Source organism: Heptranchias perlo, chromosome 24, assembly GCF_035084215.1.
Source record: "Heptranchias perlo isolate sHepPer1 chromosome 24, sHepPer1.hap1, whole genome shotgun sequence".
Lineage (NCBI taxonomy): Eukaryota > Metazoa > Chordata > Chondrichthyes > Hexanchiformes > Hexanchidae > Heptranchias > Heptranchias perlo.
The window spans coordinates 17,787,692-17,800,197 of NC_090348.1; the positions used below are offsets into that span (position 1 = coordinate 17,787,692).

At 41.6% G+C, this 12,506-nt stretch overlaps 1 protein-coding gene across 5 annotated transcripts in view; it reads left to right on the forward strand.

The window, feature by feature from the left end:
* Positions 1-12,506, forward strand: part of apaf1 (apoptotic peptidase activating factor 1) — a 206,046-nt gene that overhangs the window by 14,339 nt on the left and 179,201 nt on the right. For all 5 annotated transcript variants that reach the window (XM_068004840.1, XM_068004839.1, XM_068004836.1 and 2 more), the window contains exon 4: positions 7,662-7,859. In XM_068004840.1, the coding sequence (XP_067860941.1) occupies positions 7,662-7,859 (198 nt within the window). The remainder of the gene's footprint in view (positions 1-7,661; positions 7,860-12,506) is intronic.

The following is a 12,506-nucleotide window of genomic DNA, read 5'->3' on the forward strand; positions in this document are numbered from 1 at the left end:
GGTCATGTTATTCCCAATGGGCTACTCTGTGGACTTAAAACCTCAAACGTTGAAGCTTACTTTTACAGTAATGGTACCAGGAGAATGGGCGACTCAAAAGTTTTTGAGTGGTCATTGGTTTACAAGATAAACTGATTTGAATTCTCTTTTTCTCATTTCTGTGAAGCACAGATTGAAAGGGTGGAGAATTGTAAATCTTCATTTGCTTAGCTTCCCTATACCTTGTGGTATGTATTGCTTATTTGATCTTGGCCCAAAATACCTGAGCTCTGGTCCAGAAGCATAACAAATAGAAAACAGCCTTTTCAGCATACTCCAATTTTTCTGCATCTTCATCTTTTGACTCTTGACAGCTAGCATTGTTAGAAATTTCTTTCCACAATCGTTGTTAACCTAGCATTATGGCAAATATCCACTTCAAAAGCTTACAACATTAAAGTAGAAAAGATTTTGGTCAGTGGTTCCAAGATAATGAATCTGACCCTTTATATTGTGGCAATACTTATTTACAGTCTTTACCGTCTTGAGATCTCATCTACTTTGGTCAGGGTTCTTACTGTAGCTGATTGTCTGTCTCATGAGAATTGGAGAATATTGAGTAGTAGCGGAGTTCATGAAAGGTGACGACCAAACATTTTTGTTTTCCCAAAGGGCCATAACCTACAAGGCTACGGACCAAGTGCTGGAAAGTGGGATTAGGCTGGGTAGCTCTTTTTCGACCAGCACAGACATGATGGGCCGAATGGCCTCCTTCTGTGCCGTAAATTTTTCTGTGTATCTATATTTTTATGTTTCTAATTATTTGGAGTTTGAATCTCTATTTTTCATGAGCTTATGTCTTATCCATTTGAATCTGGTATTGAGTGATCTTAAGATTCTCATTCTGCTCCTAGTGTCAGTAAGTTTCATGTATTTACCTTTTATTATTTGTCATTGTGATGGGTTAGTCCAAAAGACAACATCTAAAGTTTATTACTAAAGCTTTAGGCAAGTTACATTTGTCTCTAGAAATTTTACTGATAAAATTTTACTATGGAATGTTTTCTCGCTGGAGAGACAGTACTATTTTGTTAATGTTTGTAGATCCTAGATCCTTTATGTTCTGTATCAGTAGTTGAGGATATCCACCATTGTGATTGTTCTTCCGTTTGTTCAGAAAACAACATGCATTTATATGGCGCCTTTAATGTAGAAAAAAAAGGCCCAAGGCACTTCAGAGACACAAGGAAAAATGGATGTTGAGCTGAAGAAAGATTAGGAAAGGTGATGAAAAGCTTGGCAAAGAAGTGGGTTTTAAGGAGGGTATTAAGAGAAGGTGATGGAGAGGCAGAGAAGTTTAGGGAGGGAATTCCAGAGTGTGGGGCCGAAGTTGCTGAAGGCATGGCCACCAATGATGGGGTAAAGGGAAGGGGGGATGCACAAGAGGCGGGAGTCAGATGAATGGAGAGTTTGAGGGGGAGGGTTGGGAGGGCTGGAGGAAGTTATGGAGATGAGGAGGGGCGAGGCTTTGGAGGGACTTAACCAAAAGGATGAGAATTTTAAGTTTGAGGTGTTCAAGAGCCGGACGTCAATGTAGGTCAGTGAGGACAGGAGTGACAGGTGAACAGGCTTGATGCAGGATAGGATACGGGCAGTGTATCTTTGGCATAGCTGATACTTATGGAGGGTGGAAGGCTGACCAAGAGAGTAATCAAGTATGGCCAGATGTACTGCAGGTTGTGTCTGTAATGCGTAGCTAAGCCTGCCCAATATGGCGGCTGAAAGTTTTACAAACAACTTTGCAACTTTCTGGTAGTGTTTGGATGACCACGTTTAACTAGCACAACTCATTTTGCTTTCGGCTAGTGCACCAATTATGTTGCTTCTTGCTTTCTACCTGTGAGCTGACAGGACACATGAGGCTACTTTGTGTTGACCTGTTATTGAGTTGCATTGAGCTTCCCCAGTGAACCAATAGCCAATTCTCAAGATAGACTGATCCTGTGGGTTTGGACTTCACTGCAAAGTCAGTGTTCTCTGCAGCATAAGGAGTGATTTTAAACGCCAAGAACAGGTGTGTTGGGGGCGGGTGGGAGTTGAAAATAGTTGTCTTTTTGGGTTGCAACCGCCAAATTTTTGGACTTGGCGTCCCCAGTGGGAAGCCTGTACTTTTATGCGCCGACATTAAACCTGGAAATAAAGCCGAGTTGCAGTCGCGACCCAAAAAACTATTTTCAACTCCCACCCGCCCCCAACTACCTGTTCTTGGGGTTTAAAATCACCCCCATAGAGTCAATACACAGCCTCTACCAGTTCCATTTGATCTATACTTAGTAGGCTTCTCTGTCAGCTGTACACTGGGTCACTCACTATTTTTCCATATTCCTCCACTATACTTGGTTAGTGGAATGTGTCTCCTTTCCCAGGACAGTCTGGCCCTCTGACCTTGTTTGGGTTGGTGAACTCTATGCCCCTGCACAACACTGCCAGAACCTACTGCTGCCGACTGGGCTGATCCTTATGTAGAATTACATAGAATGTACAGCTAAGAAACAGGCCATTTGGCTCAACAGGTCCATGCTGGTGTTTACGCTCCACATGAGCACCCTCTCGACTTCATCTAACCCAATCAGCATATTCTTCTATTCTTTTCTCCCTCCTGTGTTTAACTAGCTTCCCCTTAAATGCATCTATGCTAGTCACCTCAACTACTCCTTGTGGTAGCGATTTCTACATTCTAACCACTCTCTGGGTAAAGAAATTTCTCCTGAATTCCCTATTGGATTTATTAGTGACGATCTTATATTTATGGTCCCTAGCTCTGGCCTCCTCCACAAGTCTACCCTATCAAACCCTTTCATAATCTTAAAGACCTCTATCAGGTCACCCCTCAGTCTTTTTTTCTAGAGAAAAGAGCCCCAGCCTGCTCAATGTTTCCTGGGGTCGGCATAACCTCTCAGTTCTGGTATCATCCCAGTAAATCTTTTTTGCACTTTCTCCAGTGCCTCTGCATCCTTTTTATAATATGGCGATCCTGCATTGGTTTGGCCATGCTCAGCCTTAGCCTGGCTTCCAGTAGCTGTACAATGCTACTGGTGCATTTAACATTTAAATTATTTCTTAAAAGCACGTCATGCTACAATATCATTGAGACTCCTCCTTCTCACTCACCTGTTCAAAACAGACACTGTAGTCGCACTTGGCTAAGAGTACATCTTTTGCTCCAGGAATACTGTGAATGCAGGCATTCCTGTCCTCTAGAAACTAATCATCTTACAGCAGATGTGGATATAACAGCAGATCATACCCCTCACCCCCAAGCCTCCTGTTTACTGCTCATTCATAATGCTCCTGTGTAAGTACTGTGCCATATTCCATGACGTTGGTTTTGCCACATTGCTGACATCAAACGCCTGTCTTATGGCATCACTCAGTCTCCCTGACTGCATTTCAGGCTCTCCCTCAGATCAGCAATTGCTTGCTTTGCGTTCTGCCTTGTAGCATTTGTAACATTTAGCATCTTTAGAATTGATCCTTCGGGATTTGCTGGGTTATAAAGTCTGTGGCACACTGACTGTCGGCTGATCACCCAATTCAGTGAAGCACCTACCTGTTGACAGCTGAGAGATATCTGGTTTCCAACCCTCTCATTGGATTGCTGGTGCTTGTGAAGCTGAATAATGCTTGGTTTGTTTGGGCACCAGACTTCGGGTCCTGCTTTCTTGGTCAAGTAAACATATCCTCAAGTCATACAGATCAACTTCTAGAAAACAATACTTTAACATTAACTCTCACATTTCATCAAACATTGTTACACTTTTTCCCCCTCTAACCCTATTTTCCATATCTCTCTTATTTTTATCACTAGTTCTCGATAACTACTTTCGTGATCTTTCAATAATGTTTTAAATTTGCATTGATATGCTTCTGCTATAAGGTTAAAAATAGTGGGAATCACACTTTTCCTACATCATAACCTGCATTATATATTGGATTTGTTTGAGAAAATGCAGTAAGTGACTAACCGGAAATTATAGTGCCAGCATCACTGCCTAAATTTTGCTCACCCATCTATGATGGTTTGATAATTCGAAAGTGCTCAAAAATTGATCTTGTTATTTCCTTCCTTAAAATTTTGGGTAAAGTGTTTTGCACAGAATTATGGGCTTAACCAACTGGTCACACTCATTGTCCTGTACCTTTTCCTGAAAATTTTAGTGCACGTTGGTGCAACTGCTTTTTCTCTGCTTTCTGTTGGCACTACTGTATCTCATGTTGGCCATGATGCTCCTTTCCAACAGTCTCATGCCTACACTGCTTGGGCTTGCAGTGCTCTGCCTGCTGCTGCTATCCTTCCTGTTCTTCAGTCTCATGGTTGTGCTGCTCCATTCCCTCCTCTATTTTTGTTTACAAAATTCAGCCTCACCTTTGTTGTTGGCTTTCCTCTGCCACCAAACTGACCAATTCTAATTGATTTTACTTCTTTTGGGTTCTTGTGTTCATATTGCATGCCTTTTACTTCAGATTTAATTTAAATTTTAAGCAGCATGTTTGTTTCATGAGTCATATTTATCCGATTTTAGTACCACCAATTGTTACAGTTTGAGATCGGCAACGGTTTCCATAAGCAGATGGATCTCTTCTGTATTGAAACCTGTGTTTTATGTACTCTGTTAGCATGTGCAAGTCTAACAGTTAACCCTAGGTCTTGCTAAATTGCTTGCTAGAGAATACTTGGGATGCCCATCACAGTCTCTGGCCACTTCTGAAGGCAGGATGTACCATGTTCTAGACCACTATGTACAGGCTAAAACTATTATCCACAATTATTCACAGATAAAGTAGTGTACAATAGCAAAGGATTGTCAAGATACTATTCAGTACTATATGCAAACTCTCATTTTATATAGTGTGGGTTAAAAGACTGTATCTGTAGATTCTAGAGTTTCTCTTAACTTGTACTTAGAAATTGCATAGTCTCTAGTGCATATGTAAAATGATCTTTACAGAACTCTAATTGCCCCTTCACATGTAGAGGTGTGACAAGTAGAAACTGAAGACAAAGAAAACAATGGTTCTCTCCCTTGTGGAATAAAGGGCCATCCAGCAGTTAATTTATAATTGCTGGACCATCCTAGTCAACCTCCTTCCATCTTTTTCCTCTCCCCCACTCCCATCAGCCTCACATTATTTGACATGCCAATTGCAAATACCACTCTAGCCTGTTTAGGCAATTACTGAATTGCATATAAAATGCCACCTTCTTCACAGAACTTCTCTGGGGCTCTGACACAAGAAAAATATCTGTGAGCAGTCATTAAAAGTTTTTTCAATGAATTTTAAACCAATACTTATTCAAGATATATACTTCCTGCAGCATGAAAATTGTATTTTCAACTCAGTATCTCCATATTGCGTTGTTTGCTAATTGGAGGTGAATAATTAGGAAAAGTTGAGGTGAATTCTGCTCCTGTGGCTAGCTGTCACAAATTTTATTTTGTTAGTAATTAAAGAAGCAGACTGGTTCACTGATTTCAGTTGCTGGTGCATAGATTTGCATGGAGGTTTACAATGAGCTGGATGTCTACCATCACTGTCTTAAGCTCTGTCCAGAAATGGTGCTTGGATGGTTGCAGACATGCATTTTGCTGATCAACCATGTCTGGCTGCGCACTTGAATAACATACTATATTCTTGCACTTATATAAAGAAAGACGTGTATTCATATAGCGCCTTTCATGACCTCAGCGTCTTACAGCTAATGAAGTTCTTTTGAACTGTAGTCACTGTTGTAATGTACATAGTACTGATGGTTATACATTTGAATGCGATATTAAATTTGTCTGGTGAAAAGGTACTACTTCTGGATCGTAGGGGATATAATCTACTCTCGGGACTGTTGTGTAACTGTTGAGAGAGAAAATTGCTCTAAGTTAACTCTGTAAGCTATAACAGTTGTTCCCAGGCCAATATACAAATGGTTTCTCTTGAGTCTTATTTGCAAGCAGCTGAATGGAGTAATCTGTATTCTTTCACAAGTCATCATTGTTTTGTTCTGACAGGTCGGGATGGCAAATGCTTCAGTGCTTGTGTGCTCCACGGTGCCTTACAAAGTTGTCATTTCACTTCTGTTTTTTGCACCACTTTGGTGTAATTGACTCATATGTGGATTGAATAAATGAATAAAAATGTCCGACTACATCAAAGGTAGATAGTCTAACTGGTACTCTTGAATGTTGTTAAAGCTACATGTGTAAAACTCATTTCTTTTCCTGTTCCATAGTTGTTTTTCTGATCTGGAGTGGATTTACCATTTTATCATGGGGTTTCATGCCTCCGTGCATCAGTGTCGGCCATGCTGCCATGGAGAGGCCAGGCACTTTCTCCATAGGGAGAGGAGAGGGAGAGCCATCCTGACATCTTTCAAAGTTTAACAAATTCACAGACACCTCCAGTTCTTCTGTACCTTGTTCTATTTGCTAGTTTTTCATGTAGGACTAGTGAGCATTAGCAACTATGGGGGCATCAGAGTGAGCTTGATCCAGTCCTTGGATGATATTTGCATGTGCACTTTCAGCAGAAGCCACTGCCAGGAATCAGAAGTGGGACCTTTGACTGTTTTTTTCCCTTCTTACCTCCAGCCCAGGGTCATTGAAAACAATTGTGGTGCCCTCACTGTTACCCTGGCTGAAATCAGTTAATTCTGTATAGATCAAGTGCTTAACCTGGATGAAAAATAAATAGAAGAAAATGGTTTGTGAAAAGAGATAAGTAAGAAAAAACAGAGAACTGCAATAGGAAAAGGAATTAAAATGAAAGAACTTTGTAAGAATCATAGCTATAGGAATAAAAGTGATGGGGAAACTAATTATTGAAGGCAAATATTTCAACTCTTTGCCTCCTCTCCAGCGACGGCCTTCGAGACACACGATAACGCAAAATCATTGAGCAGAAATTGATAGCCAAGTTCCGCACCCATGAGGACGGCCTCAACCGGGATCTTGGGTTCATGTCACACTACATGTAACCCCACCTGACGTAGAGTCATCCAGACTCAAGTCGTAGTTGGCTTGTTCTCCATGCACAGATACAGCCGGACCTGCTGCGATTTCCAGCAAAAAAAAGTTATCTGTTTATAGTAAAAAACCCCTTTGATTGTTGTGATTATCTGTCTGCCGAGGTGTGATGAAGGGCAGTTAGAAAGATTATCTGTAATCACCAGGCATTGTTCTCTGACTATATATGCGGTGCCTTTATGCAAATCCTCCTCACTTCACCTGACGAAGGAGCAAAGCTCCGAAAGCTTGTGATTTCAAATAAAGCTGTTGGACTATAACCTGGTGTTGTGCGACTCCTTACATTTGTCCAACTCAGTCCATCACCGGCATCTCCACATCATTATATATAGACATAGCCATCTGTGGATAAGTTCTGCCATCATTCAGGCACTCTGCTGATTGAACAATTTTTGTCTATAACACCAAATGGCCTTATAGCCGTGACATTAAATTCAGATACTTTGGTGCTAAAAATGAAAGAAAAGGCAGAGGTAAAAATTGAATCGGAAACCAATGTGTGTTTTGGGTGTTCCTGTGAGTGACTACCCTAGCACTTAATTTTGCTGTATCAGCAATCAGCATAAAAAGAATATCTATTGTTTTGTGATTCTCTTTTTTTTCCAGTTCAAACTGTACTTTGTGAAGGAGGTGTACCACAGCGTCCTGTTGTGTTTGTTGATCGCCCGGTTCTTGTGCGAACCATCCGAAACGAACTCTATAAACTGGAAGCAGATCCTGGGTGGATCACAATATATGGAATGGCAGGTTGTGGGAAGTCAGTATTAGCAGCAGAAGCCCTAAGGAATCACAGAGTTCTAACTGGTAAGTGTCGTTGCTGAGAAATTTCACACTTTAAGTTTTGTTGTTTCCTCATTAGACATATGTTAAAGTTGTGGACATTCTTCCCCTTTTGTCTCAATATGATTCTGACCCATCCCCAGTCTCGTTAGCGTTGGGATGTAGGAAATGTTAGATCATTGAGCCCTAGCCTACTGGCCGAGTGCATTCATTGTTGCACAGTAAAATACTGAGTTCTTAGAATATGTGCAAGTGTTACAGCTTGGTAGTTGCAGTACAACTCCTTATTAATAATCATAACAAATGTAGTATTTGCCACTAGGCTAATTTTAATATATTGGCACCAATATACAAGTAAATTCCACAAAGGCCAATGCACTTAAATGTGTGATGCTTTTAATTCATTGCCGTAAATTGCTTCCACCACTGCCACAATTTAATCCTCTTGTTCAAAATGGTCTCTCCAGTTTCAACTAAATTTTGGAAGAGTGAAATTGGTACTGCTGGTCATTATTCATAGCTGAAGAGGATAAAGATTTCACACACCCATCATTACACTTCACTTAAATCGTAGTGTAAAAACACCTATAGAGTGGTTGCGCAAAAAAAGTCATACACATTTCACAGTGACATTCCAGACTTAAAATGTGTTGATACAAAAGATACTTGACAGCCCATTTTGAGACAGGAATTAGAAAACATTCCCTGTAGGAAAGCTTAATTACCTGATGCTGTTTAAATTGATAAATGTAGACTATCTCCTTTGAAAAATGTTTCAGCCTAGCTGCATATACTTGTGGAAAAGCCCTGGTAAAAGTTAATCCTTTGTAGATGAGTTATAGCTTATTTAAAAAATTATTTGTTGACAATAATGTTGGTTCACACTGCCTTAAAGGTTCATTTTGTGTGATAGAATGTTACACTTGGCTGCAGTGACCAGGCTTGGAGGAAGGAAATGGTTTGGGCTCCCACTAATCTGCCCTTAAGATTTGGGACCTGAAATTCCAGGAGGCTGGGGAGGGCCAAAATGGGGTGGGTGGGGTGGAATTTAGAGCTGGGGATCCACTCCATTTGTGTAACGCTAAAAATCCCACCAGAAGTGAGAGCTGGAGGCAATAGCCCCTGCCCTCTAACTAGTGCAACCATGCAACTGAAGGACTTTGGGATAAGATGATGATTCCCTCCTAAATTTTGTCATTTCCACCTGTGATGATAAAGGTGGCTGTAGTTTCTTAAAGAGGAACAACAGAGATTAATGTGTTAATTTCATAGAAAGCCTATTTGTGTTGTAACTTCACTTTGGCTTGGACTACTTTGACTAGTTTTTTGGCTACACTTCGGGAGCTTGCAGCTTCAATTTGTATAATTCTATTTAGAGTTTCCATTTCTATTGGGAAAATTTAAGTTAAAGGTCATCTAAGGCTGGAATATGGGTTTCCGAATGGGATTTTTATTGTTTATGATGTATATGTTGGAGGAAGAGGAGGATGAAGAATAACTTAACAACACCGGCAAAGAGCCAGACTACTCCGGAGATACCCTTCAAGTGGACTCTAGACTACGCCGTTCCTTTTTAAACATTTTCGTTTTGAATCTCTGGAAGCTGTATTTCACTCCTGAAGTCCTAAAAGAGCTTTATGCCCTCCTACAGGACAAACTTCAGATGACAGCACAAGGACAGCATTCGCAAAAGCAGCGAAAGTGACAACAGCACGACAGGCTCATTTCAGGGAGCTACTAGCCGATTTATGCCAGATTAGTCAATTTGGAATGTACTGCTGCATATGGCAGGTGACAAATGCTTTCTACGCCTGGTAGCTCAGGTCATCTCCTTTGATCGTGGTGCCAGGCAGATGAGTGAGTGGGCAAACAATTTTTATAGCGTTGTAGATTTTTCTAGAGTGCTTAGGACTATTGATGCATGTGGCAGTATAAGCCCCAAATGTGAACCGTCACCACTTCATCGACCAAAAGAGATTTTGCTCATAGAATGTTCAACTGGTTTGCAACAGACGGCTTTTTTCTTGTTACTGCCAAGTATCCAGGGAGCTGCCATGACTCCTTTGTCCTGCGTCAGTCTAGTGTTCCTGATGCCTTTCAAAATCAAGGGCAAGTCACAGGATTGCTACGTGGTGACAAAGATTACTCATTACTCTTAGTCTCTTGACACCACTACGTCAGACCACCAGTGCAGCAGAGGAACACTATAGGGAAGCTTATATTCACACATGTATCAGGATTAAACAAGGAATATAATGGAATTTGAAAGGAGGATTTGGGTGCCTGGATAGGTCAGCTGGGTTGCTGCAGTATGTTCCTCACACTGTCCTCCACAGATTTGTTTTCTGCAAAGATGCCTGTGTTTCTCAGGAGGAAGGAGAAGCAGAAGGTAAAATCCTTGAGGCAGGAGATCGCGGACACGGAGAGGATATAGCAGCATCACAGTCAGCAGCAGTTGGAGAGCTGTGAAAAAGACTTATTCATGACACCTTCAGTCATGTGTGAACCAACTGTTGACATTGTACTTAGCACTCATTGGCATGACCGTTATACAATCTCTGGTTACCCTCTCGAGTTGCACCACTCATATTTACAAGCATCAGTTACTGAAAGAAATGAAGCCACAAAACAACATTCACAATTCCAGTGCTCATTTACTGTATACTGATGGAAAACATACAGGTTAACAGTACCCAACACATGTATACAGTTCTGGTAGATAATCCAAAAAAGCATTCACTAAGATTCACCACCATGGTTACCCCCGTTGACATTTCTACCTCTTCTTTGGCCTATTCTTACACTTTTAAGTGCCGTGTGAGGCCTGAGTGTGATGTGGATAGCTGTTTACTTTTACAGTGAGCATTCAGAAACAAAGGTGGCCTTCTTCTCAAGGCCACTGGGTCATAAGAACATAAGAACATAAGAAATTGGAGCAGGAGTAGGCCAATCGGCCCCTCGAGCCTGCTCCGCCATTCAATAAGATCATGGCTGATCTGATCCCAACCACAAATCTAAAGAACACAAGAAGTCGGAGCAGGACCCGGCCACATAGCCCCTGGGCCCTCTCCGCCACCCACAGGGCATTGACCGATCCGAACTCAGCTTCATGTCCAATTTCCTGCCCGCTCCCCATAACCCCTAATTCCCTTTACTTCTAGGAAACTGTCTATTTCTGTTTTAAATTTATCTAATGATGTAGCTTCCACAGCTTCCTGGGGCAGCATATTCCACAGACCTACCACCCTCTGAGTGAAGAAGTTTCTCCTCATCTCAGTTTTGAAAGAGCAGCCCCTTATTCTAAGATTATGCCCCCTAGTTCTAGTTTCACCCATCTTTGGGAACATCCTTACTGCATCCACCCGATCAAGACCCTTCACAATCTTATATGTTTCAATAAGATCGCCTCTCATTCTTCTGAACTCCAATGAGTAGAGTCCCAATCTACTCAACCTCTCCTCATATGTCCGCCCCCTCATCCCCGGGATTAACCGAGTGAACCTTCTTTGTACTGCCTCGAGAGCAAGTATGTCTTTTCTTAAGTATGGAGACCAAAACTGTATGCAGTATTCCAGGTGCGGTCTCACCAATACCTTATATAACTGCAGCAATACCTCCTTGTTTTTATATTCTATCCCCCTAGCAATAAAAGCCAACATTCCGTTGGCTTTCTTGATCACCTGCTGCACCTGCATACCAACTTTTTGATTTTCTTGCACTAGGACCCCCAGATCCCTTTGTACTGCAGTACTTTCCAGTCTCTCGCCATTAAGAAAATAACTTGCTCTCTGATTTTTCCTGCCAAAGTGCATAACCTCACATTTTCCAATATTATATTGCATCTGCCAAATCTCCGCCCACTCACCCAGCCTGTCTATATCCCCTTGCAGGTTTTTTATGTCCTCCTCACTCTCTACTTTCCCTCCCATCTTTGTATCATCTGCAAATTTTGATATGTTGCACTCGGTCCCCTCCTCCAAATCGTTAATATAGATTGTAAAGAGTTGGGGACCCAGCACCGACCCCTGTGGAACACCACTGGTTACTGGTTGCCAGTCCGAAAATGAACCATTTATCCCAACTCTCTGCTTCCTGTTCGATAACCAATCCTCCACCCATGCCAGAATATTACCCCCAATCCCGTGATTTTTTATCTTAAGTAATAATCTTTTATGTGGCACCTTGTCGAATGCCTTCTGGAAGTCTAAATACACTACGTCCACTGGTTCCCCTTTATCCACCCTATACGTTATATCCTCGAAGAACTCAAGCAAATTTGTCAGACATGACTTCCCCTTCATGAAGCCATGCTGACTTTGTCTTATTAAATTATGCTTATCTAAATGTTCCGTTACTGTCTCCTTAATAATAGACTCCAAAATTTTACCCACCACAGATGTTAAGCTAACTGGCCTATAATTTCCAGCCTTCTGCCTACTACCCTTTTTAAATAACGGTGTTACATTAGCAGTTTTCCAATCTGCCGGGACCTCTCCTGAGTCCAGGGAATTTTGGAAAACTATCATCAAAGCATCCACAATCCCTACTGCCACTTCCCTCAAGACCCTAGGATGGAAGCCATCAGGTCCAGGGGATTTATCCGCCTTGAGTCCCATTATTTTACTGAGTACCATCTCCTGAGTGATTTTAATCGTATTTAGCTCCTCCCCC